This window comes from Stenella coeruleoalba, assembly GCF_951394435.1.
Source record: "Stenella coeruleoalba genome assembly, chromosome: 5".
Taxonomy (NCBI): domain Eukaryota; kingdom Metazoa; phylum Chordata; class Mammalia; order Artiodactyla; family Delphinidae; genus Stenella; species Stenella coeruleoalba.
This window is the reverse complement of record NC_137150.1, coordinates 74,644,056-74,670,698: the sequence shown is the minus strand read 5'-3', so window position 1 is coordinate 74,670,698 and position 26,643 is coordinate 74,644,056. Positions and strand designations below refer to the sequence as shown.

Genomic DNA, 26,643 nt, shown 5'->3' with positions numbered 1-26,643 from the left:
AAAAAAAAAAAAAAGATGTGGTATATATATATATATATATATATATATATATACAATGGAATGTTACTCAACCATTAAAAAGAATGAAATAATGCCACTGCAGCAACATGGATGGACCTGGATATTATCATCCTAAGTGAAATAAGTCAGACAAAGACAAATATCATATGATGTCGCTTATGTATGGAATCTAGAAAAAAAATGATACAAATGAACTTATTTACAAAACAGAAACAGACTCACAGACTTAAGAGAACTGAGCTTATGGTTACCAGGGGAGAAGGGTGGGGGGGGTGGGGATAGATTGGGAGTTTGGGATTGACATGTACACACTGCTATATTTAAAATAGATAACCAGCAAGGACCTACTGTATAACACAGGGAACTCTGCTAAATATTCTGTAAAAACCTAAATGGGAGAAGAATTTGAAAAAGAATAACTACATGTATATGTGTAATGGAATCACTTTGCTATACACCTAAAACTAACACAACATTGTTAATTGACTATACTCCAATATAAAATTTTTTTAAAAAAACTGAAGAACAAAATGATAAACTGGAAGAAATTTTCTATTATGAAGCTAAGGGAAAGAAAGAGGTAGAAGTTATGGGAGAAAAATTTAGAAACATGAAGTTTAGAATGAGAGGCTCCAACACTCACCTAGTAGCGTTAGAAAGAAAATGGAGAGAATCGGAGACAGGAGTCAGAGATGATGTCTGAAATTTTTCAAGAATAAAGCTATGTTCTCAGATTAAGCAAGCAGAGCAAGTTCTGAGCAATGCAAATAAAAGTACTAAATCCAACCCAGCCACATTGGAATGCATATCATTATAGGACATGAAAAGCACAGGGAAATATTAAAAGCCACCAGAGAGAAGGAAAACCATTAGATAGAAGACTTTTCATCAGCCACAGGACATGCCAGAAGACAATGAAATAATACCTTCAAGGGGGTGAAGGAGTACCATGACCTCTTGGAAGAAATACAAAGGGTAAGAAGAAATATAAATGATGAAGGATGAAATGTATTATCTCACTTGCAAAGATTTTTACAGAGGTATTTCTATTTTTCGTGTGTGTGGTGAGAACCCTTAAGATGTACTCTCTGAACGACTTTCAAGTATACAATTGTATATTTCAAGTGCAGTACTGTTGCCTATCACCACCATGCTGTACATTAGAGCTCCAGAATGTATTCATCTTATAACTGTACGTTTGTACCCTTTGACCAACATTTCCCGCTTCCCCGGCCAATCACCACTCTACTGTCTGTTTCTATGAGCTTGGCCTTTTTAGATGCCACATATAAATGAGACATGGCGTGTATATCAGCAACAGCCTAATACCTCTAACAAAAGAAAAAGTGTTCAGAACCAGAAATAACAGGCCGGATTAATCCATCAAATCCTGTACCAGTGAATATCATGTGACGCTTCCCAGGAACACTATTTCTATTACTCAGAATACAATTAGACAGTTCTTTAATCTGACGATTAAATTACTTTTTTTTTCTCTCCTTATGGCAGCCCTGGTACTACTTACTTCAGCTCTGGCATTTCTGGTTCATTCTAAGATGGGAGGGGATAAGTCTAGGATTTTGATCCTTTGGCCGAAACATCCGGAGCAGGAGGCGGGACAAACCTCAAGAAAGCCCCACGAAGGGCTTCCCTGGTGGTGCAGTGGTTGAGAGTCCACCTGCCGATGCAGGGGACACGGGTTCGTGCCCCAGTCCGGGAAGATCCTACATGCCGCGGAGCGGCTGGGCCCGTGAGCCATGGCCGCTGAGCCTGCATGTCCGGAGCCTGTACTCCGCAACGGGAGAGGCCACAACAATGAGAGGCCCACGTACCGGAAAAAAAAAAAAACTGGTTCTCTTCTGAGATGTCCTGCGCAGGTAGTTAAATCACTCCTCCTGACTCCCCATCTCCCCAAAACTTCCCGGGGCTACTGCTGCTGCTTCCACACCACCACAGGAGAAAAAACCTAACAGAAGGTACCATTGAGAGAGAACGCTGTGATTTTTCTCTCCACATGAGCTGAAGGAAAAGAACAGACAAGGATCACAGACGGCAACTACGGAGCCAAGCATGGAACTCAAACTGAGACAGGAAGACAACAGGACAGCCATTTTGGAAAAGGACCAAGGGAACGACCTTGAGAAAGCGGGCTTGACAGGCCAGAAAAACAGCACCTAAAAGCTTGGGCTTCTGAGACAACCACCAGAGACTCACAGGAGTAAAAGATTAGCTCTATCTCTGTTCCACTGACATCTGTACATGGTTTCCAAAGGACAAAAGCGGAACTATAAATCCGCCACCTAGCAGAATTGCCGAACTCCCAGTTCCCTGAAAGATATAGATAAAAGCTTGACACGCATTCCTAAGGTGTTTTAGCAGGAAGCAGGCCCCCAGATGAAAACTGCCGACTGCGGGCACATAGACCCCAGACTGCTTGAAGCCTGGAGGTTGATGACGCTCCAAACTTCAACTCCATGCCAACCAATCCAAGAACTGAGCACGAGCTGCTCAGGCACCCTGTGGCCTCCTCCCTCACACTGCCTTTAAAACCCCTTCCCAGAAAGTCCTCGGGGAATTGACACTCTTTTCCACCTTCTCCCTCGTGCACAAGCTATCCTTTCAATAAAAAGCTTCGTTTGCCTAAGAGTCTTGTGGGAGCAATAGTCGTTTCTATGGTATTGCTGTCCAAGAATCTGGAGAGGGCCCGATAACAGAACCAAGGAAGCAGCCCAGCTGGGAGACGAGAGGGAGTGGTAGGGACTGTGGCAGCCAAACAACATGTGGGACAAGGCTGGCTTTACTAGACCTCCTAGTTTTTTGAGAAAACCTAAAATCCTGGCTATTCTTTGTTAAATCTTTTATTTTTAACTGTTGGTAACTAATTCACAGTGCCATTAAAACTTAGGAAAGGGCTTCCCTGGTGGCGCAGTGGTTGAGAGTCCGCCTGCCAATGCAGGGGACACAGGTTCGTGCCCCGGTCCGGGAAGATCCCACATGCCGCGGAGCGGCTGGGCCCTTGAGCCATGGCCGCTGAGCCTGCGCGTCCGTGAGCCTGTGCTCCGCAACGGGAGAGGCCACAATAGTGAGAGGCCCGTGTACCGCAAAAAAACAAAAAACTTAGGAACGCAAATAAAGCACATGTACAGGCTGAATCTGGAACAGAAACAGCCTGATTACATCCCCCCGCTTGCTCTGTTCTCCAGGAACCGTGGGGAATCTCCGAGGATACCCAGGCAACCACACAGAGTCCACCGCCTGGACGCGGGAGGTACATCTCAGCCTGCTCACTGAGCCATGCGGTGACTCCCCTTTCATGCTGCCCAGCTTAGGGAAGAGAGATCTGTGTAACTCAGATCTGATGATTCCTTCCAAACTCCCATTCTTTCACCGGATTTCCTGTCTCCCAAGCAGCCTGTCAGTGTGCCTTGTACTCACTGTCAAAACTTCTACCCTCTGCAGTTGGTTCTGCCTTCTAGGGCTTGGAGAAGTAGCTCTGAATAAGGAGAGTGTAATAACCTTGAATATTCAATGCTGAGGGCCCCAGGCCAGTCCTTCATCCTCTGCAGCCTCCCATCTAGCATCTGACAGTTCGCCGATGGTCCCCAGAAGAATCAAAGTAGAGACACACCCTGTCTCTCAGGAGACAGGACCCAACCAGAGGGCGGAGGTGAAAAGTAGCAGACAGAATCACTATTCCGGATGAACTGAAAAAACTGGGGGTTAAGATGCTGTTGCTCCTGGGGAGTAGCAGAACTCCAACAAAAAGACATGTGGCACTGGGATGCAGCTGAAAAGGGCCTTGGGGACAGGACCAGAGGGACAATAATGCCAGCAGCTACCTGTGGCCGGGAGGAATCTAAACCCAGAAAGTGAGGACACCTAGTGTCTCTCTGTGGCTAAGGAACTTAGAATCTCGTTTGTATCTAAAATGTTTTCTTATCTTATTGTTTTTTCCACTGTGGTGTCATTGCAATCCCAGGAAAGATCTAAGTTAGCTTCTAGGAGTGTGGACAGAAGGGTCAGGAAGGATTCAGAACATACAATACCAGCATAAATACCACCTCACCCCCACCCCCCAGTCCACCCAGAGCTGGGATCTTCTGAGGCTGCCCAAGGGGAGACAAGAAGTTAGACAGGCTCAGGGGCTTACGAGCAGCCCTATTCCCCTCAGGGGCAGCCAAGGAGACAAAGAATCGAAAATGACATCACAAGACGCCCGAATCCCTGAGTCACCACTTGAAGAAGAGCTGCCACAGAAAGCAGCTCCCGTCAGATCTTTACAAGCAAGAAATAAATCTTCATTGTGTTGAGCCACTGAGATCTGGGGTTTGCTTGTTACTGCAGCACAGCCTAACATTACCCTTCGGCAAGTGCCTAGAAGGGTGGGTGGTTTTGGAATGGGTATTATTACTCAAACTCAAGGAAAGCATCTGGGTGGCAGTGTGATTTAGATGGGGAAAAAATAAGCATCATATTGATGGAAACAGACTCTGGAAGTAGTTCATCCTGATTCATACTCCAAGTCTCCCCCTTACTATTTGTGTAATCCTCTAAGCCTCGGTTTCCTCATCTTTAAAATACAGCTCACCAGGACCTCCCTGGTGGCTCAGTGGTTAACAATCCGCCTGCCAGTGCAGGGGACACAGGTTCGATCCCTGGCCCGGGAAGATCCCACGTGCTGAGGAGCAATTAAGCCTGTGTGCCACAACTACTGAGCCTGTGCTCTAGAGCCCGCGAGCCACAACTACTGAGCCTGCGTGCCTAGAGCCCGTGCTCCGCAACAAGAGAAGCCACCGCAATGAGAAGGCCGTGCACCTCAACGCAGACCCCACTCACTGCAACCAGAGATCCTGCGTGCAGCAACGAAGACCCAACGCAGCCAAAAATAAATTAAAAATAATAATAATAAAATAAATAAATAAAATAATATACAGCTCACTTCTATAGACCTCAAAAGATTGCTACGAGATTTAAATGGGATGATCCATATAAGGTATGAAGTGCAGTGAATGCCTGACACTTAGTAAGAACGTAAGTCTTAGCTATTCCTCATCTAGCGATGCTTTGGGGCCTCACATGCCAAAGCCTAACCAAAGCTGAACATGGAAATGAGTCAAGAAAAAGTTGAAGGTTATCACTCGTTGTCACGCTGCATAATCTTGCCATTTAAAAGAACACTTGAGGGGGCTTCCCTCGTGGCGCAGTGGTTGAGAATCTGCCTGCTAATGCAGGGGACACGGGTTCGAGCCCTGGTCTGGGAGGATCCCACATGCCGTGGAGCAACTAGGCCCGTGAGCCACAACTACTGAGCCTGCGCGTCTGGAGCCTGTGCTACACAACAAGAGAGGCCACGATAGTGAGAAGCCCGCCCACCGCGATGAAGAGTGGCCCCCACTTGCCACAACTAGAGAAAGCCCTCGCACAGAAATGAAGACCCAACACAGCAAAAATAAATTAATTAATTAATAAACTCCTACCCCCACATCTTCTTTTAAAAAAAAAAAAACACTTGAAAGCCCAGTAAGGAAACAAACCACCTTCACAAAGGTTGTATTGGGGAGTTGGAGGAAGTGACCCTCCACCTCCAATACACAAATGCACTAGGGCAGGGACCTATTCACCATCCCCTTTCCTCTTCCACTGCACACAGCTAACCTAGTTCCCAGCCTCCCCGCTAGAACCCAGCTCTGTAGAGCAGAATGTAGGAGCAGAGGCCACTCTATCCTGGTCCATAGGATCCTCCTATGAGCAATCCTCCAGGCATGATGACCTTACAAGCCACATGTGAACCAATGGAGCCTGGGACCCCGAGTCACTGCTTAGAGGACAGGTGTCCACTGATCAGGAGACCCATTTGCACTTAGGTTAGCAGAAAATAAACTTCCTTCAAGTTTGAGTCATTACATACTTTTGGATTTGCTCACTGCAGTAGTTAGAAACTCTTGTTCTCTAATAATTTCTCGAAAATTTTCTTTTAAAAAATTTTTTTTTAATTTTTAAAATTTATTTATTTTTGGCTGCATTGGGTTTTTGTTGCTGTGCGCGGGCTTTCTCTAGTTGCCGCGAATGCGGGGCCACTCTTCGTTGTGGTGCGCAGGCTTCTCATTGCAGTGGCTTCTCTTGTCGCAGAGCATGGGCTCTAGGCATGCGGGCTTCAGTAGTTGTGGCACACAGGCTCTAGAGTACAGGTTCAGTAGTTGTGGCACAAGGGCTCAGTAGTTGTGGCTCGCAGGCTCTAGAGTGCAGGCTCAGTAGTTGTGGCGCACGGGCTCAGCTGCTCTGCAGCATGTGGGATCTTCTCAGACCAGGGCTCAAACCCATGTCCCCTGAATTGGCAGGCGGACTCTTAACCACTGCGCCACCAGGGAAGCCCTGTCGAATATTTTCTAATTCAAGTACTTATGTTAGAAAAAAAAAAAAAAATCACACCTATAAAGGGCAGGGTTTTCATTTTGTTTTGTCAAGGTAAGTTATAGTTATGTATATAAACAATAGGAACCGACTTTGATTCATTTATTCCAAACATCTCAGTCGCTCCAAACAAGGAGATAGTTTAAGTTGTTCTGCCTGCTCCCTCCCTGATCACCGGGGTCTATCACTTCCTGAGAACACTCTCTAAAATCTATTAATGTAGAAAACAGTGCTGTGTCTGGCAGGCAGGAAAACAAATGAGCTATCATCATTGTATCTTTATGCAACCTTGTAACAATTTATTTCTTCGCAGGCAGAGGGAGGACAGAGCTGGATTATCCTTCATCACATTTAACACCTTAGCCAGGTTCCCTCCCTGCACCCAGATATGACCTCCCCAGGCCTTTCTTTAGGCTCAGTTCCCACTGATCCATTCCCCCACCCTTGAATACCCAACAGAAGGGCAGCTGGTCACTCACCCAATGCACGGGTTGGTCTGGTACCTCGGTGCCGTGTAGGAGAAAGGAGAGATGTTCTTGTCTACAAAAGACCCAAACCCCAAGCGGAAGTTGCTGGTGAGCTTCCTCATCTCCTCGGCAAGCTTGGTGCCCAGGCTCCGTATGTTGTCCAAGTCATCCTTCATGGACAGAGAGAGGTCCATCAGGTAGTACAAGTCCACTGGATAATCCTCCACCTGTCGAACCTGCAGCTGGAAGGTAGTCTTGTCACCTGTGCCAACCGAGAGACCGTGCGTGTTAGAGGTCATTCAACTCGCTGGGGCTGAAGGGATGGGTTTTGCTTTCAAAGCTGGTCCACCTCTGACTTTGCTTTAGTGACTGTGTGCCTCTCAGAAGACATCTTTTCCACTCTGGAAACAGAGCGACCGAAGGGAATGTGGGCGCTGAGGATGCAGCTCTAGGTTCTCCTTTCACACACAGGCCTCAGCATTTTTTAACGAAACTCTTTAAGAACCAATCTCCTTAGTAGTGTTCTGTTTTCTCAGCAAAAAGGATGCTTAGGTAATTGGTGGACGGTGCACCAGACAATTCCACAGACACAAATGGGGCGAAAGTAGCCCACCAAGCACATACCAACTTCAGAGAAAGGACTGGCCAAGATGGGAACGTGGCCAGGAGACCGTAAAGGTGTATGTGAAACAGAACACAGGAAAGAAATTAACAAAAGAAGGTACAGACATTAGTAAGAACTGAGGTGGGGAAGAGAGATGTGCAAGGCAAGGGAGACTGGGAAAACAAAGATGGTTACTTAAAATACCCCCAGAGGGCAAAAATGTTTATGCTTATGCCGGGCCACCTATTTCTATCTCCCTAGCCATTTATCAAACAATCGTATTTAGTTCTCCAGCATATCTGATACCACAGACACAAATCATTATTATCATAAATTATATGTATAAATATAGAAAGACATGTTCCAAACTTTAGCACCATCGAAAAGAAAAAGAAGAAACAGAAAGGAAACACTACTAGATTTGCCTACAGCTACAAGAAAGAGAAAATAACTTTTGGTTCTATAATAAGCAGTCAACAGCCAAAAGGGAAAAGAAATTGATTCAGAGGAAAAGAACAAGGGAAAAAAAGGCAGTTTCTGGCAGGCGTGGCCTCTGCAAGCTAGCCCCACATGGTATGCAGAAAGGCCCAAACCAAGTCAGCGCAGTGACTGGAGGACGCGTGCCAGGACAATGATCCTTCGTCATTCATGATCTCTAAAAACACACTGTTCAGAGACAACTTCAAGCAGTGAATTTTACCAGGTGATCCTATCTGCCCTCAGGCTCGTTAGCCTCACAGGCACCAAGAGACGTCCTTGAACTCTTCGGACAGAACTGTCTACACACACTTGAAACCTGGACGTCCTTTGTGTGTTCAAAGGTGCAATGGCGAAGGTGGTCTCGCGCCCGCACGAGGGTCCACACCTCACCTGCCCGCGGTCACGTCTCAGAGGCGTCCATCTTTCACCTCAAGATGACAACCAGCGAGCCGAAGCCTTCTTGAACTTGCAGGATAGGGAACCCAGGGCTCTGTGCTCCCCGCACCTCCTCCCACCCCAGACGAGGCGTACTTACTTCATTAACAAGATCTCAGTCCAAGTTCCAGCTCTGCCCCTCAACTAGCGGGGCAACCCGAGCCTCCATTTCCTTAACTGTAAACTGGCAAGAACAACAGCACGACAGCGTGAAGGCTGTGAAGCACTCATGTGGGAAGGAGGGTTCTGTAAGCAGTGAAGGCCTGCCCAGACGAAGTATGATCATTATAATTACCATGGTAGTCTGAGTGTCAGAGCCAAGCCTGCTTCCCCCGACTTGTCCTTACATGTGCTGCTCTAGCCTGATGATGGATGTAGTTTGGGTTGCCTGTTGGTACGAGCCTATTTTTAAAAGCCACTGGAGCCTGACTCAAACAGAGGAATGTTCGAGATTTCTTCCAGAATGAATTCCGGACTGCTACAATAGCTGTCTCCGGTTCCCATGGCCCTGCACAGGGCCCCTCCCATCCCGGGATGCCACATCGTAGTGGGGGAGGGGCGGGAGGGCCTGCGATCCTGTCCCCTCTGTCCAATCCCATGGCCTCTTTACGAGGTCTCCTGTATTTTGTTACTTGTGCCCTTCCCCCAAGTTTCCAGGTATACCTTCTTTAATCCAGAATCCACTTCCACCTTTTGCGGGATTACGAGCAATTACAGATGAACACTTTAGGACCAGGAAACAGGGAACTAGCTTGGATTCAGGGAGGCTGGAAGGCACCCATGGGAGGGAAGTGGACATTAGCCTCAGAAAGCAAGAGCTGGGCTGGAATCCGGACCTTGTCACCAAGAGCTCAAGGCCTCAGGCTCCTTTAAACTTGCTGCTCAGTTTCTGGATCAGTAAAATGCGGAGGATGCTAATTATTGTGGGTATTGAGGAGACAGCATATAAACACCATACAAATGCTTCTACACAAGAAAAACTTCGGCCTCAGTTCCCCTGAAAGTCAATTATTAAAGCAATTTCCTGTGGAGCTAAAAAGAGAGACAGAACATTCTGCCAAAAACTTGAGTGTGAATGGCTAACGGCCTTGGGTATTATATTTAACTCCAAATTTTCCAGACATGAAGGCAAAGAGGGAAACGAGATGTGGTACATAGGTCTCTTTGTATACTAAGGGGTTATCTATTCTGAAGTAAGAAATCTCTTGTCATTAAATTCTAAGAGAAATTGATCACTACAACACACACACACCTCCCCATAGGGAGGCTGCAAATGGTTAAAATATATATATATATATATTTCTCTCCCAGTTTTCCAAGAAGGGAGGGGTATAAGAAAAGGGGTAATATCATTAATGTTTGGAATGAGGGTTTATGGCTACCTTATCTATGCTGGATTTTAAATGCTACAAACTCCTCAGTGGGCCTTGGCAATAACTGAATGTTCTGTCAGTGTAATAGGGAAGAACCTTATTATTCTACTACAAGTTAATCACTAAAGGGATGTTGCCTATAAGATTAAATTATACGTACTGACCCATCTCTGGGAACCCTGCCTCCCAGGTAATGAGCATTAAGCTAAAATACCTTTGTTTAGCTCACAGGAAACATCCTGACCAGGCCTACCTGTGACTAGCTGCAGGAAGGAAGAAATTAACACATCCCCTTCCAAGTCTGGCAGGAACCAGGCCCTTACCCACCTCCCCTGTTAGTATTAAAGAAGCCAGAATTCTAACTCAGGGAAGATGGTTCTTTGAGCTGCTAGTCTACCATCTCCTCGGTCTGCTGGCTTTCCAGATACAGTTGCTATTCCTTGCCCCAGCAACTCGCCTCTCAATTTACTGGCCTGTTATGCCGTGAGCAGTACGAGCTTGGACTCAGTTACATCAGCAGATTTTGCAGGGACTGACATTTCTGGACCAGTTCTCAGCGAGGGTGCTAAGCACGGGAATTAAGCTACAGTGCCGCAACTCCCCCACCGAGGGCGCCCCCGTGGTTAGCTGACTGAAGGTGAAACTGCTGCTGCACGCCAGGGGCGCCCTATGCTGGGAGAGGGTCTGGGGCATGTTCTCCATCTTTGGGTACACTTCCGGAACCATGCACACTCAACAATACCTCCAGCCACCCAGTTCTGCACCACCCGAGACTTTTTTTTTTATCATAACGACAACATTTCCTTTTTTTTCGTTTTTTTTCATTTATTTTTGGCTGTGTTGGGTCTTCATTCCTGCGTGCAGGCTTTGTCTAGTTGCGGTGAGCAGGGGCTACTCTTCATTGCAGTGCATGGGCTTCTCATTGCAGTGGCTTCTCTTGTTGCGGAGCACGGGCTCTAGGCGTGTGGGCTTCAGTAGTTGCAGCACACGGGCTCAGTAGTTGTGGCTTGCGGGCTCTAGAGCACAGGCTCAGTAGTTGTGGCGCATGGGCTCAGTTGCTCCGCGGCATGTGGGATCTTCGCGGACCAGGGATCAAACCCGTGTCCCCTGCATTGGCAGGCGGCTTCTCAACCACTGTGCCACCAGGGAAGACCCCACCCGAGACTTTAAACCAGTCGCCACCTCTCGTGAGTCCAGGAGAGTGAGAGCCGGGCTCACCTTCACTGTGGACACTTGATCTGTGCCAGTCTCTGGTGACACCACCCAGCCCACGTATCCCCATCCTCCCTCTCCATATAAGACCCCCTTACAGGGACTTCCCTGGTGGCGCAGTGGTTAAGAATCCGCACAGGGGACACGGGTTTGAGCCCTGGTCCAGGAAGATCCCACATGCTGCAGAGCAACTAAGCCCATGAGCCACAACTACTGAGCCTGCACTCTAGAGCCCATGCGCCACAACTACTGAGCCCATGAGCCACAACTACTGAGCCCACGAGCCACAACTACTGAAGCCCCTGCGCCTAGAGCCCGTGCTCCGCAACAAAGAGAAGTCACCACAATGAGAAGCCCACACACCGCAATGAAGAGTAGCCCCTGCTTGCTGCAACTAGAGAAAGCCCGCGTGCAGCAACGAAGACCCAAGGCAGCCAAAAATAAATAAACAAATTTATTTAAAAAAAAAAAGATCCCCTTACAGGCTCGTCTCCTCCTGTGGCTGCAGCCCTCCTGTCTGGAACCATCCCCCATAACCTCCGCCTCAGGACAAGCAGCAGGATCAGAGAAATAGGATAAAGCAAACCCCAAAGAAAACCTGATCAGGGACTTCCCCGGTGGGCCAGTAGTAAAGAAACCGCCTCACAATGCAGGGGACGGGAGTTCGATCCCTGGTTGGGGGAACTAAGATCCCACATGCTGCGGGGCAATAAGCCCATGCGCCACAACTACTGAGCTCGCGGGCCTCAATTAGAGAGCCCGTGTGCCACAAACTACAGAGCCCAAGCGCTCTGGAGTCCACGTGCCACAACTAGAGAGAAGCCCACACACAACGAAGAGCCTGCGCACTGCAACGAAAGATCCTGCATGCCTCAAAGAAGATCCCACATGCTGCAGCTAAGACCCGACATAGCCAAATAAATAAATATTTAAAAAAAAGAAGAAGAGAAAAGCTGATCACCTCACATCTGCGAGGAGGAAGCTTCTCCTGCAAGCAGCCCCTCCCACGTCCTGCTGGTTTTTCCTGCTTCCAATGCACCCAGCCCCAGCTGTATTTCACAAAGAATTCCTGCCACTGCTGGGTTCCTAAGTGTAGATTCTCCCACCATAATCAACAGCAACCAGCATTCCCTCTGAAATGTATTTTTAAAGGTTTCTTCTGTCTTCCCTTCAATAAAAAGGGAAAAGTGAGCTTTTTCCTCAGGAACATATACCAGATGACAAACATTACCAGAAAATGAAAGTAGAGAATTCTAGCAACAACTTTTGGGTTTTTTAAGATTGATTTTTGTTCAAATATTAAGACGAAGTAGTGTCTCAACAAATAAATACTCCTGCTATCCCCAATATAAGTAGTTTTTGGATTCCCTAGAATTATACTTCTGTGCTAGAAATTGAAAGAAACATTAAAATCAGCTATGCTAAAAATGGACTACAGGGCTTCCCTGGTGGCGCAGTGGTTGAGAGTCCGCCTGCCGATGCAGGGGACACGAGTTCGTGCCCCGGTCCGGGAAGATCCCACATGCCGCGGAGTGGCTGGGCCCGTGAGCCATGGCCGCTGAGCCTGCGCGTCCGGAGCCTGTGCTCCGCAATGGGAGAGGCCACAACAGTGAGAGGCCCGCATACCGCAAAAAAAAAAAAAAAAGGACTACAGCTGAGCAGGGAATTAGGGGCTTGGTGCACAACTTATAAGACTTATCATCCAGCTCTCTGTTCACTACAGCAGAAGGCAATTAGTACCCGGAATTAAATCCAGACCCAGAAGCAAAGAACTACCTCACTGGCCGCCCTGCTGTACCAAACACCACTCCCCACTTCAGAATTCTGACACTTGACAGATGGAACCATCAGGAGAGTTACTGGCCTTCACAGTGTCTGACCCCAAGTAATTAGGGCTTGGCACTTGTAGTTTCCTTGAAAATAATCTTATCTTAGTTCAGGCTGCTATAACAAGTACCATGGACTAAGTGGCTTACAAACAACAGAAATTTATTTCTCACAGTTATAAAGGCTGTAAGTCCAAGATCAGGCCAGCGTGGTCAGGTTCTGGCGAGAGCCCTCTTCTGGGTTTCACACTACAGACTTCTTGCCGAAGGGGGGAAGCACCCTCCAGGGTCTTGAGGGTTTTTGGGTTTTGTTTTGATAGCACTAATCCCATTCATGAGGGCTCCACCCCATGACCTCTCAAAGGCCCCCCTTCATTTCCTAATACCATGACATTGGGAGTCAGCTAGAATTTCAACATATTCAGTCTATAGCAAAGCACTATCTATCCATCATCAAGTCTTTTTAAGTGTGCATTGTCAGTCTGGGTAGTAGAAGCAATACCTAAGTCAGGTACTTGCCATCTCCAACCAGAACGTAGGAGAGGGGAGAAGAGCAGCATAGATGAGGGCTGGCAGGAAGCCCATATCAAAAGCAACCAATCACCTGCAGTTTAGTCAACAGTATGATACCCAGGTCAATTTCCTGGCTTTGACTACAAACTCTGGTTATCATTGGGAAAAGCTGAGAAGGGTACACAAGAACTCTCTATAATTTTTGCAACTTCTTGCAACTCTAAAATTACTTCAAAATAAAACATTAAAAAAAATGTTTAAGCTACCAATCAGAGGTCACTTTTTAACAGGCTAAGGGACTGAGGCAAATAAAGGCTTAAGTAAACCTTTTCTAACTGCTCCACCTCTAGCTTTTTACCATTTCAATATGCTTTAAAGTTTACGTCCTTTCGTAAGGATTTTATACCCTTTGTTAAGGTTTTTTTAAGATGGTTATCCTGACATATAGTTTCCAGGACTGGAAACAAAATGGAAAACATGATCTTGTGTTTATACAAAATCTTGCTTAAAGTTTGGCAGTTCCTGAAAAAGTTAAACATAGAATTACCATATGATCCAGCAATTCCACTCCTAGCTATATAATCAAGATTATTGAAAACATATGTCCACACAAAAACGTGTACATAAGTGTTCACTGCAGCATTAGTCATAATTGTCCCAAAGTGGAAACAGCCCAAATACCCATCCACTAAAACGTGGTGTATCTATAAATATACAATGGAACATTATTTGGCCATAAAAAGGAATGAAGTCCTGATACATGCTACAACATCAATGAATCTTAAAAACATTTTGCTTCAGTGAAAGAAGCCAGACTTAAGAGACAACATATTATATGATTTAAATGAAATGTCCAGAGTTAGCAAAACCTCAGAGATAGAAAATAGATTAGTGGATGTCAGGGGCCAAATATGGCGTGGAGGCAGAGGATAGGAGTGACTATTAACGGGTACAGGGTTTCTTTTCGAGGTGATGAAAATGTTCTGGAATTAGATAGTGGTGATGTTGTAACCACCTTGCAAGTACACTACAAACCACCGAATTGTATACTTCAAAATGGTGAATTCTACAGTATGTGAATTACATCTCAACTTAAAAAAAAACAAAGCAAAACAAAAAATTCTGCTTAAGGTAGAGGAAAACTTTTCTTTCTTTCTTTTCCAGGCTTATCCCGGAACAATTAACTTTGCCTTGGTGAAGTACCTCACATATTGTGCTGAAGCTTGTCCTTGACTAGTCTGGCATGAGGCTAGTAAAGTGCTACACTTCATTCAAGAAATACCTATTATGAGGTACTGGGGAGCAGGGCAAAGGAGGAGACAGGAGAGCGTTCCTAAAAATACACGATGGAAAAACCAATCGTTACGTACCTGAATGCCTTCCTGAGTCACGGGGGTGTTGCCCTGAAGTAAGTACCCGCTTGGTAAACTGAAAATGTTGTTAATGGCAACAGACCATTCTCCCCTTTCCCCAAATAAATATCTGCGGTTTGACTGTCCTTCTCTTTATAATTACTGAAATTTTCAAAATGTGAAGAGGCATCATTGGCTTCAAGCGTTTCTATATTTGAGAAACATGTTCACAAGGTTCTAGACCTCTAGGAATTCAGATTATCATCTGATCTCCTCCTAAGTCTTCATCTCTACAGACTGAAACACCCTCAGAGCTTGGGTGCGTCTCCACAGGGCAGCCAGCCCCTCCTCCACCTTGACGGCCACAGCAAAGGGCTCTCCATCACCGTACCTTCCGTAGGACCAGAGCTGCACACAGCACTCGCATCATGATTTTGTACAAACACAGGATCATGTTTCCCATTTATTTCCAATACTGGAAACTGAATCATAATGCTTAGCGAGAGATTTGACTATACCAAATAAGACCGATTTCTTTCTTTAATCGAGTATACGTTGAGCTTCACGCATAAATAAGCATTGTGCATAAACTTCATGAGAACTTTGAGAGCTCTGCCCAAGGAGGGTGCCCTCAATCAAGTCACTTCTTTGGGGGCTGTTTTAAAAGCCAGTTGATAAGTCAAAGCAAACAGTCTCTCTGCCTCAGAGCCACACCTGAATTCTGATTTTGAAAACTGGAATTGACACTGTGACATCTCTGATTCTGTGTTGACCTCCAACTCTTCCCTAAATTAAATCTACCCTAAAGAATAAGGATTTGCCACCATGAAGAATGTTTCTTGGAGAGAGCACCACAGGCTCAGAGCAATTCTAGATGAGCAGTTCCAAAAGTAAAAACCTCCGTCGATGATGACCCTCAAACTCTAACTCTTCTGGACGTGTTAATTTTGGTCCTTGTTTCCAAAAATTAAGTGAAAACAGTATACAATAATAAATACATTGTTAGTATATGAGAAATATGAACACATATACAAAGACAGAAGATCTAGTAAGAATGAAAAATAGTGTTAAAGTGAAGGACTTTAAGAATTTTCTTGAAGTGACTGTTACGCCGTTAGGTTAAAAAGGAAAACACACCCTTGATGTTAGTTGTAACCATTCTTATCATACACTGTGTTCTGATATATTAATAGTCTACAACAATGCCTATGTCCCCTTCTAGGTCAGAGCCCTTGACCCTGAGCCTGACTCCACGTAGGGAGAGGCATTCATCTTCCCCCCGGAGGATACCATCGGACATTGGCTCACAGAAAGCTTCCTCTTCTCTACCCACTCACACGGCTTTGTAAGGGCTCCCTTCTCTCTCTCAACTTGGAATCTCACTAAACAAAAGGCGAAGTGTCCCTTCCAGTGAGATGACTTGTGAAAACAGTTACTTCAGCTAATCCCAGCACTAATCCCTGGGCCATCCCGCAGTTTATGCTGCTCTACGCCACTTACCCCCTTCTTCCGTTTCTTATTTCCAAGACAATTCAATAAGCAAAATACAACAGTTCTCAAATACACAGTGACTCAGAGTTCTTTCTAACGACAACAAGAAGAACAGGCGACACTAAGAGCTTAAGACGTGCAGGGCTGTGCTCGATCCATTTCTGAGACATGAGAATCTCTACCCCAATCTAGACGTGGCTGACTCCGAAATCTGCATCTTTGAAAACAATAATTAGAAGCTCTTCAAGTGCATTTATACAAAAAGTCTCATTTAAGCCTCTGAACAGGGTTGTGAGGAATGAAGGTGACAGAGACCCTGAGACGCTAAGGAGCAGAGCAGCTTGCCCAGGACCCCTGAGCTAGGAACAGAGCCAGAACCAGAACCTAGGACGGCCAGCTAGATCCCTCATCTTTCCACTGACCCAGCCGCCCTGAAGTCTAAACAAACCACCTGGAAATAGTTATTGCCAGTGGTTTCCTAGACAATGAGAAAGAGGAAAAGGCTAAAAATCAACGGGATTTGGGAAAAAAGCTGCCTTCTCTCAACAATGTGATACTTTCTCATTTGGCCACATTCACATCCTCCCTTGACATCACAAGGGACCTAATAGGTAGAATACAAAACGACACAAGTGGTGAGCTAGAAACAACCATGAGCTGTGCGACCACAAAGACTCAATATGGAGTCAGGTTCGCTGCTCTGACCGGGAGCCCTTGAGCACACAGCTCCTCAGGTGTAAAGTTACATCAGCTACCTTCGGGTAGGTCACGTAACAGGCACAGAGTAGGTGTGCAAAAACTGTCAGTTCCCTTATACCACAATCAACTCCAGGGCTGGCAGAGGCTCCAGGGTCACGAAAAAAAAAAAAAAAATCTCTACTCTGCAAGTTCGTCCCTTCAGAATGTCACTGATTCAAATGGAATTTGCTGACAGGAAAAAATACTTTCTCCTGGCAGTAGTACGTTCCCTGAGAAACTTGCATTAACTAGGGAGTAAACATACCGGCATCCTCCCACGAAAAACAAGAACATTATTCACAGTAGTCAAAAGGTGGAAACAATCCAAGAGCCCGTCGATGGGTGAACGGATAAACAACACGTGTCTATACGTACAATGGAGGATTACTCAGCTTGAAAAGGAAGGAAATACTGGCACGTGCTACGTCATGGATGAGACGGACAAATATATATGAGTCCACTTCTATGAGGTACCTGGAGTAATCAGATTCACAGAGACAGAAAGCGGAAGGGCGGTTGCCGGGGGCTGGTGGGGGAGGGAGGGAGGGGTTAGTGTCTAATTGGTACAGAGTTTCAGTTTGGGATAAGAAAAAAGTTCTGGAAGTGGAGAGTGGTGATGGCTAGACAACACTGGGAGTATACTTAACGCCACCGAACTACACACTTAGAAATGGTTAAAATGGTAAATGGTACGTTACATATATTTCACAATTTTTTAAAATAGCAAAGATACTCTGATCATCCCCAAAGGCCCTGGACTCTGCTTCCTGGGGTCTGGGCCACACCTCACCACTGCCCCCTCCCTGGCCCGGCTCATCTTTCCACCATCTTGAACAGGTCCACCCCAAGGGCACTCACCGGGCCGCAGGTTCACCGTGACCTCCTGCGGCGTCATCTGGATGACGTCTGACCCCGCGGGGCTGGAGCCCTTGCTGCTGAGAGGCAGGCTCCGAAGGACCTGGGTGCTGCTGACCGGACTCTCAAACTCGCCGCCACAGCCGTTCCTGACCAGGTTTGCCTTGAAGTCGCACCGGGAGGTGACCGACCGCAGGCTGCCGAAGTCCTGGAGGTGTAGAAACAGGGGAAGAGGGCAGGAGGCGGTCAGAGCAGCTCCAGGACACCTCAGGCTGTAGACTCATCACCACCCTGCGACCTGAGACCCTCTACATTCCATTTCCTAAAAGCGGACAAAACAAAAACTCCGCCGAGTGCCTCACCAAGCATCATGAGGATTAAGTGAGGTGTCGGATGTGAAAGCATTTTGCAAGGTGTAAACACGCACAGTAAAAATGTTTGGTCTCGTTATTTTAATGGTCAAAAACGCTCCTTTAAAAAAATGTGCCTGTCTACACGATAAGCAGGAGAAAATAACTGATATGGTCAAAAGTTGCATCACTAAAAATTTTTGAAAGATACCATATAAGTGGCCAAGTAGTCATCACTCAGACAATCAAGAGTTAACGTCTGAGCTGTTCCCTCATCTAGCATATGCAGGCACAACCATTCTGGAGAGCGATGCGGTACCTTTTGAGCCCTTGGTCCCCTCCTAGGAATTTATCACCAGAAAATTATCAAAAGGAAAGCAAAACTCTCTAAGATATATACTGCATGTTCCTCAGAATAGCACAATCATAAACGTGAGCCAAAATCCCTAAACCAGAAGAAAAACATGGTTCATCACCTCAATAGATGGTACGGCCATCACAAATAATTACGCAGAAGACTAAGCAGAAATTTCAAAACATTAAGGGAAAAAAATCAGAAAATAGAGTGGTATCTGCATCAGGATGCCAAAGAAAAATTAAAACTTAAGATAGTTGAGGTGCTAGGGGAGAGGGAATAAAATGATATTTTTCTTTTTCTCTTTACTGTTGTTTAAACAATAAAGCCACATTGATAAGAAACATCTTTCTTTTCTTCAGTTGGATTTAGGAGAAGGCTGTGCATCAGGATGACCCACCCTGGTTTGGGGCACTAGGAGTTTGGGCCATTTACTTTAACATGAAATTATATACTTTGTTATAAAGTAGGATACCTGTAAGCAGTGATTGTTTTCCAGTAAGGGGGTTTTCAATGGCAAAGCAAACCCATTCACTGCTGGATGTAGAGAAGAAGAGCCCCTCTTCCAGCTGGTTGCACTGGAGCAATGGCTGGAGGAGTTAGATGCTCTCTCTTCCTCCCGCCACTGTAAACACTTTGCCAAAGCGCCTCAGATGAGTCAAGAGTCCGCTGACCGCAGAGGGACTCCCCTCCCCCCTTCATCATGGTCTAGGATGCCCCAAGACCAGTCAGTGCCCACTGGGGCCTTTGCAAGGTTCAAGACCAAGAAGTCAAGAAGACTCTGCAGTATTTTTAAGTAAAACCAGATGTGTTGTTCTGGGCCTCTGTGATTTTGGTTTTTCGTTTGCTTATACCTGAATTTTTTTTTTTTAATTTTGTCTATTGAACTCTTGACATGACGGGAGATCTTGCATGTCAACAACCTCGGGACTGCACCGTAAATATAAATGGCTCCACAGACACTTGTGGAACAGGGTGAGAACAATGATTATTGTAGAAATTACAAGATTCCAAAGCTGAGGTTTCTAAACTGGGTCTAGCTTGGCTAGACCTAGCTTGGCTAGTCTAGCTTGGCTCTGAGGAAGCAGTAAAAACCTCCCAGGAATAGCGGAAAGGAGAGGTAACTTCCTGAGGGCCTTACAGGTATGAGACTGCTGTCTTGAGCTGTGTGAAGCACAGGGTGAATTAGCTGTCCAGAGCTGAAAGGGCTTAGGGGTTCGCCTGCTCAGAGCGTACGTGGCTAGAGAATTTCTGAACTTCTTGCCAGCATGCTGGCCTTGCTGCCAGCTCCCCCAACTCCACGGAGCTGGCTGTCCTCCACCCAGTTCTGACTGTCAAAGTGCACCTGTCTCCACCAGACCAGTGCACATCCCCTCCCCCACCCCACCAGGCTGGCGAGGAAAGCATCTTCAGTCTCCCGGGGGCGATGGAAACCCCTAACGGCCCTCCCCTTGGTCTGAAGCAGCCTGCATTCCGGAATAGACTAGGTCACAGAGCCAATCTGTTTCACCCTAAGCAGGAGGCAGCTACATGATTCCTCACCACAGCCTCAGCCATTCACGTCATCAAAATCATTCCCTAGGGCTTCCCTGGTGGCGCAGTGGTTGAGAGTCCACCTGCCGATGCAGGGGACACGGGTTCGTGCCCCGGTCCGGGAAGATCCCACATGCCGCGGAAAGGCTGGGCCCGTGAGCCATGGCCGCTGAGCCTGCGCGTCCGGAGCCTGTGCTCCGCAACGGGAGAGGCCACAGCAGTGACAGGCCCGCGTAACACACACACACACACACACACACACACACAAATCATTCCCTAATGCCTGGACACCTTCACCAGCAATGAACTTCGTCCAAGCTTCCCAGTCAATATGCTCAAAGGCCGTTTTTGATAGGCAGCACCAGTCCCTGAGGCAGGACTTGTACAGGGCCACCTGCTGCTCAGGGAAGATGTACCTGCTGGGCTCCTCAGGAGACTTGAAGTCCAGGACGTGCTTCCCAAACCTGAAGAACTGAGAAGCAGCCACAGAGTGCCAATTACAACCTTGTTTGTGCAGCTGGCTTTCCTGATTGTGCTCTGGGGCTCATTTATTCTCTAGGATGTTAGGAGCAAAGCCCTCTTCATGCCCCTCATTGGTAACAGCTTTCCCTTCATTCTCCTTAGTAACATTCTTCAAGGTGGTGGCAACCCTCCACTCCAATGCACGTGGCTTCCGTGAAGTTTGCTGCACCAGCAGGAAAGACCGTGAACTCCTGTCACCCAGCTGCCAGCGCGAGAACCACCACTGAGAACATTCAAACTGCCAGTTGCAGGATGACTTCAGAAGTGCCTACCGCTCAGCAATGTGACAGTACGGGGGGCCCACTTCTCAGCAGCTCCAGCGGCACAGGCAGCAAGGGACAGCCTGCTACGGCACTCATACCAAACTCAGACTTGGCCTCAGGGCCATCCATTTCTATCAGGTTTGCCAACCTTCTCCTGTTTCACAGAGTTCAGTTGCTTGCTACCTGGGGAAGCCCCAGTGGTTTCACTGATGTGCTTGAGAACCTTTAAGACGCCTTTATTTACTGAGTCCTGTCACTGTCCCAGGTCTTTAGGGCCTCAAAGACACTGGCTGAGGCACCTCTGGGCATGGAAGTCTGGAGAACCTTCTGAGAGTAAGGCAGCTACCTCGATATCAATCAAGGATGCCCACAACAGTTGAAGGTCTCTCCGGCATGCAGTCTGAAAATAGCCATGACTGACTTCTAGCATAGGCTCTTGCTGCCCAAGAAAGGGACGGAGAACACTGCAGACCCCGCAGGGAATGGTAACCCCACCAGCCCACGGGCTTTCCCTCTATTCCCCTCCTCTAGCTCCTCTCCAGATATTTTAATTTTGAATAAGGATGGATGCATATTTAAAGAAAGGAACCAAAACCACAAAGACCAGGGGCATATATTGTGACAGTTATGACCTTCCAGGTTCACACACGGTATAAATAAAGACAAGGCCTCGATACCACAATTTCCAAGCTTCGAATTCAGTGAATGCAGAGGAGAGGCCCCAAATTATAAACCCTTGGAGGAAAGGAAGACTCGTGATTAAGAAAATCCTCCTCTCATGAGCGACACCCTGAAGTCTGATGTGCTAAGAGCCCTCAGATCCCAGAGACCTGACACCTGACCCTCTGCCAGGTGTCAGAACACAGCAAGTTCCAGGGGGAAGGGACCTCGGATGCATCATCTGGCGCCAGCCCCTCACTTCTACAGATGAGGAATCAGAAGCCCACACGCCTAAGTGCATGCGTATGTTCTCCAGAGAAGTGTAAGTGCCTCCGGCCTCAGCTTTCTGGAAGCAAGCTCAGTGTTCTCAGCCAAGGTCACGGCTGAATTCCAGAGCGGGAAACTGACTCTGGGCCCCCAAACTCCATCCTCTGAATTTAGTATTTCCTTGCTGCCTCAGGTTCTGTGCTCCTCCTGCCACCGATCAAACTTGGAGGGTAAATAGCCACTTGACGCAGAAAAACAGGTACGAGTCTTCATCTCAACACGGAAAAATGGAAACTACTTTCAGGATGGGCTCTCACGGGGCAGCTCAAACGCTCACAGGTGCTTACGGCTCCGTGCCAGAAGAGGTTTCAGTTTGTGAAGGAAGCATCTGTCCGTGGTCTCCAGAAACACCGTCACGAACCCTCCAAAGGGCTCACGAGGGAAGGGTAACTACATGACAGGCAAGTTACCAAGAGAAGCAACAGAATGCACGCTGGAACTTGAAATACCTTGCAGGGCTTTTAGTCACCAAGCGGTAATAATACAAGAAAGAAAAGGGAGGCGTTCCAAATGTAGATGGCTTTTACTTTTGTTCCGACACTGGCACTCGCTCGGAGTTGTTACCACCTGGCCCCCTCTGCTCCCTCCATCGCCTATTACACGGAGGATATAATGAGGTTTACTGTTCACTGTACACTGAACTCCCCTACGTTTTGTTAATCAAAAACCTCCCTCCTGCGCCCAAGGCCCCCGTGGCCAGGGCACTCGGTTTGTCCGCCTGTGCCACTCTGGTCATCGCATCCTCTGGGCGCCTCGTTGCCTGCTGCGGAAACAAACAGCAGGGTGGAAGAGTTGAGAAACTGCAGGCCTGGGGGAAGAGGAACCCAAGCAGGAAAGGGGGCAGACTGCCGGATCCTGGGATGAGGGGGAAGAAGTCGCAAACTGGTGAACAGGCAGAGAGCTGGGCAGAGGCACGGAGCCAGCTGCTCTCTGGGCTTCGGCCCTGGCTCGATGGAGCCCTTGTGGATTAGGGGGCGGGGGAGGGAAGCAGAAGGTTAAGGGATGACAGACTGAACTCTGTGCACCATCAACACACCCCCACGTGGCCTGCCTGCCTGGGGGAGGGGGAAGTCCCTGTCAGCTTCCGCTCGGCTCCCTTAATGCACTGGACAAATGTTCACGAAGCACCTGCAAGAGGCCGAGATGCTTCTTTCAGGACCGCAAAGAGATGCTCTCCATAGATCTGTATTTTATCGTGAGCTGGGGCGGACGCTTATGTTTTTCATTCCTTCCCAGCTCAAAGGAGACTACAGGTCATGCGCCCTCCCTCTCCTTTCCCCACCACGGTAATCTCCCAGGAGGCCCAGGCGGCCGGTCTTGCTTCCCAGCCTCTACTCTGTCTCCTTCCTCACATTCCCACCTCCAGTCCTACTGACCCCTTCATTCCTTCTCTCCACGTCCACCTCCAAGGCAAAGACCCTTCCCCGCGGCCCAGGTTCTCCATCTCCTCCCACGTCTGCCCCTACATCCACCATCCAAGCGCCCCAGGCCTCCCTGTTCTTGTCCCGCGGGATTCCACGGGGTGGCCATGCCTGCCCGCTCCTTCTCCCTCTGGTTTCACAGCAGCCTGGACCGCTCACAGCAACATGGCCTCAGGTTGGCTCACGTTCACACCTCAAGAGCCTCCCTCACCCCCAACCCTGAGTGCCATCGCCCTGTCTGCCTCTGCCTCCACCGGGGCTCCCACAACCCTTCTTTCCGTGCAGGGCCGGGGGGACCACACGCCAGTCCTTCAGCCCCGCCCACTTCTCCCCAAACCTTGTCCTCTGTCCAGCACGCTGGCCTCCCTGCCCCTGGCACAGGCTGCTGGTCCACAAAGCCCCTTCCCCCTTGCTCCCCAGCACACAGCTAGATGAAGTCTCCCAGCTCCTACTGCACTTAGGCTGAGGGATGTAACTGGTTTCAGGTGAGAAAATGTGAGTGGAAATAACATGGGCTGTCCCGAGGCCTTGCCGTAAAAGCATTCACACGCATTCCTCCCCGCACACGGCTCTTCAGAGCTAGCTGGGTTGTGAGACTTACTCTCTTGGAGCAGAGACAAATGTCTACTTTTAAAACATGAAGGACAAAATAGACAATAAGCTGCCAGAGTTTGCTGTATGTTTTACGCCGTGCAGTACAAACAGCACAGGAAGTGTTCAAGCTGGCCGAGAACAGCCCAGGGCTGTGATGAAGGACAGGAGACAGGGGCTGAGCTGTGTGGTAAAGACCAGCAGCATACCCTCCACTTCCTCATCTAGGGTAAGGGAGAGCCTGGCAACTCTGGTCTTGAAGCCAGAGGGTAAGGTCTAAAGCAAAGGTGCCAGGACTTCCCTGGTGGCACAGTGGTTAAGAATCCACCTGCCAGAGAAGGGACACGGTTCGAGCCCTGATCCGGGAAGATTCCACATGCCGCGGAGCAACTCAGCCCGTGCGCCATTACTGAGCCCATGCGCCGCAACGACTGAAGCCCGTGCACTCTAGGGCCCGTGTGCCGCAACTACTGAGCCCGCGTGCTGCAACTACTGAAGCCCACACACCTAGAGCCCGTGCTCCGCAACGAGAAGCCACCGCAATGAGAAGCCCGCGCACCACAACGAAGAGTAGCCCCCGCTCACCGCAACTAGAGAAAGCCTGCACGCAGCAACGAAGACCCAACACAGCCAAAAATAAATAAAATTTTTTTAAATATCCCCAAACACATTAAAAAAAAAATAAAGCAGCGGTCCCCAGACTTTTTGGCACCAGGGACCGGTTTCGTGGAAGACAATTTCTCCATGGGGGGGCGGGATGGCTCAGGCGGTAATGCGAGCGATGGGGAGCGGCTGATGAAGCTTCGCTCGCTGGCCCGCCGCTCACCTCCTGCTGTGCGGCCAGGTTCCTAACAGGCCACAGACCAGTACCGGTCCGTGGCCCAGAGCTTGGGGACCCCTTGTCTAAAGCCACCAGGGAAAATTAAGCCAGTTAGAAAAGGAAGACAGGAGAGCCAGGTTAACGGGGCCATACAGCAGACCCAGGCAGACAGAACCAGCATGAAGTGTGGAGACGGGGGGCGGCGGTGAGGGCACTGGCTGACTCAAACGCCACACCTCTGGGAGAATACAGGGACGAGAGGGGGGACTGGGGAGAGGAGATGGAATTAGGCTCCAAGCAGTGTTAAATGCAGAGCAAGACGTCCCCACCTCCACCCCAAATAAATAAGGAAGCCATTGTGGGATCTGGAGCGGCGGGCTCCTGACGGAATGTGTTCGGGGTTAATCTGCGGCGGTATGCAGCCCCAGGGTGGCTAGCGGCGGATCAGCATCCACGGGAACACACTAGTTAGGGACCTGGCCCTCCACTCGGCACCAGCCCTCCAGCGCACACAGGTCGTGTGTTCTTGGCAGAAACCTCACTTCTGTGCTGATGTCCCAGGATTCACTGTTAAGGCACTCGGCCACACTTATCCTGTCTTGCTAAGAGCCAGGGGTTGATCAAAACTATTCCTGAATGCCCCGAACCCAGCTCTCTGAAACACACTCAGGCCACGGGGAAAGTTCACCTCCCAAGAGGATGGGAAGCCGCGTTCCCAGGCAGGCAGCACAGGAGGTTCTTCAGCCAAGATTGAGGCTATAAGCACAGAGCGAGCCCAGGTGTGGGGCCAGGACAATGATATGCTCCGCGAGATAACATCAGTCACTACCAGGATTGGGACGTCAGACTTGGGAAGTACTAGCACAGGAACGGAAGAGACCTAAAGTAGACAATGCAGCCCGGCTTCCTAATCGCACTGCCCACATTCCACTAGAAGATATCCGTAGATGACAAGGTTCAGGAGGCTTGGTTACTTAGCGGTCCCAGCCACAAGCCCTCTCATGAACTGATCTCATTTTGTACTCCCAAAATGCTGGAGGGTGAGAACTGTCATCTTCATTTTACATACCAAGAAAGTGACAATAGGGCTTCCCTGGTGGCGCAGTGGTTGAGAATCCGCCTGCCGATGCAGGGGACACGGGTTCGTGCCCTGGTCCGGGAGGATCCCACATGCCGCGGAGCGGCTGGGCCCGTGAGCCATGGCCGCTGAGCCTGTGTGTCTGGAGCCTGTGCTCCGCAACGGGAGAGGCCACAGCAGTGAGAGGCCCGCGTACCGCAAAAAAAAAAAAAAAAAAAAATTTAAGAAAAAAAAAGAAAGTGACAATAAATCATGGTAAAACTGAGATTTAAACTTTCGTTTTCTAACTCCATGTCTTTTTAGCAGGCTTTTTTTATCAAATACGAATTCCTGCCAGATTCTTGGCCAGATCTGAAGATGAATAAGACAAAGATTCTCAAGGAGATGATGATTTAATTGGAAGCAGGCATGAAAACAAATGCACAGAATAAGAGGCTATAAGTGCGACAGAAGGAGGACGGACTACAGGGGAGACAAAGAGGTGGTCATGGCCTGTACGTGCAGACACGTAATAAACAGCCACTCAGTGAAATCCTTCCATCAATCTTACTGAGCAACTACTATGTGCCAGGCACCAGTCAGGGTGTGGGGGATCCAGCAGTGAAGAAACCAGATAAAACCACTGCCATAACATTCTGGTGGAGGGAGCTTACATTTTAATTTCAGATGGATGGATGGATGGATGGATGGATGGATGGATGGATGGACAGATGGATGGATAGATGGTTGGGTGGACAGATGGATGGATAGATGGTTGGGTGGACAGACAGATGTGTCTGGGGGAAAACCATGGAAGTTTTCACGGAGTAGATGAGTCTTGAACTAACTTTTTCTTTTTTTTTAATTTTTGGCTGTGTTGGGTCTTCATTGCCATGCGCAGGTTTTCTCTAGTTGCAGTGAGCAGGGGCTACTCTTCATGGAGTGAGAAGCACAGGCTTCTCAGTG

The 26,643-nt window shown here is 48.1% G+C and overlaps 1 protein-coding gene across 2 annotated transcripts in view; it reads right to left on the bottom strand.

The window, feature by feature from the left end:
* Positions 1–26,643, bottom strand: part of ITGB5 (integrin subunit beta 5) — a 110,888-nt gene that overhangs the window by 72,342 nt on the left and 11,903 nt on the right. For both annotated transcript variants that reach the window (XM_079922976.1, XM_079922975.1), the window contains exons 3-4: positions 17,782–17,986; positions 6,912–7,161 (exon numbers count right to left, since the gene is read on the bottom strand). In XM_079922976.1, coding sequence (XP_079779102.1) covers positions 6,912–7,161; positions 17,782–17,986 — 455 coding nt within the window. The remainder of the gene's footprint in view (positions 1–6,911; positions 7,162–17,781; positions 17,987–26,643) is intronic.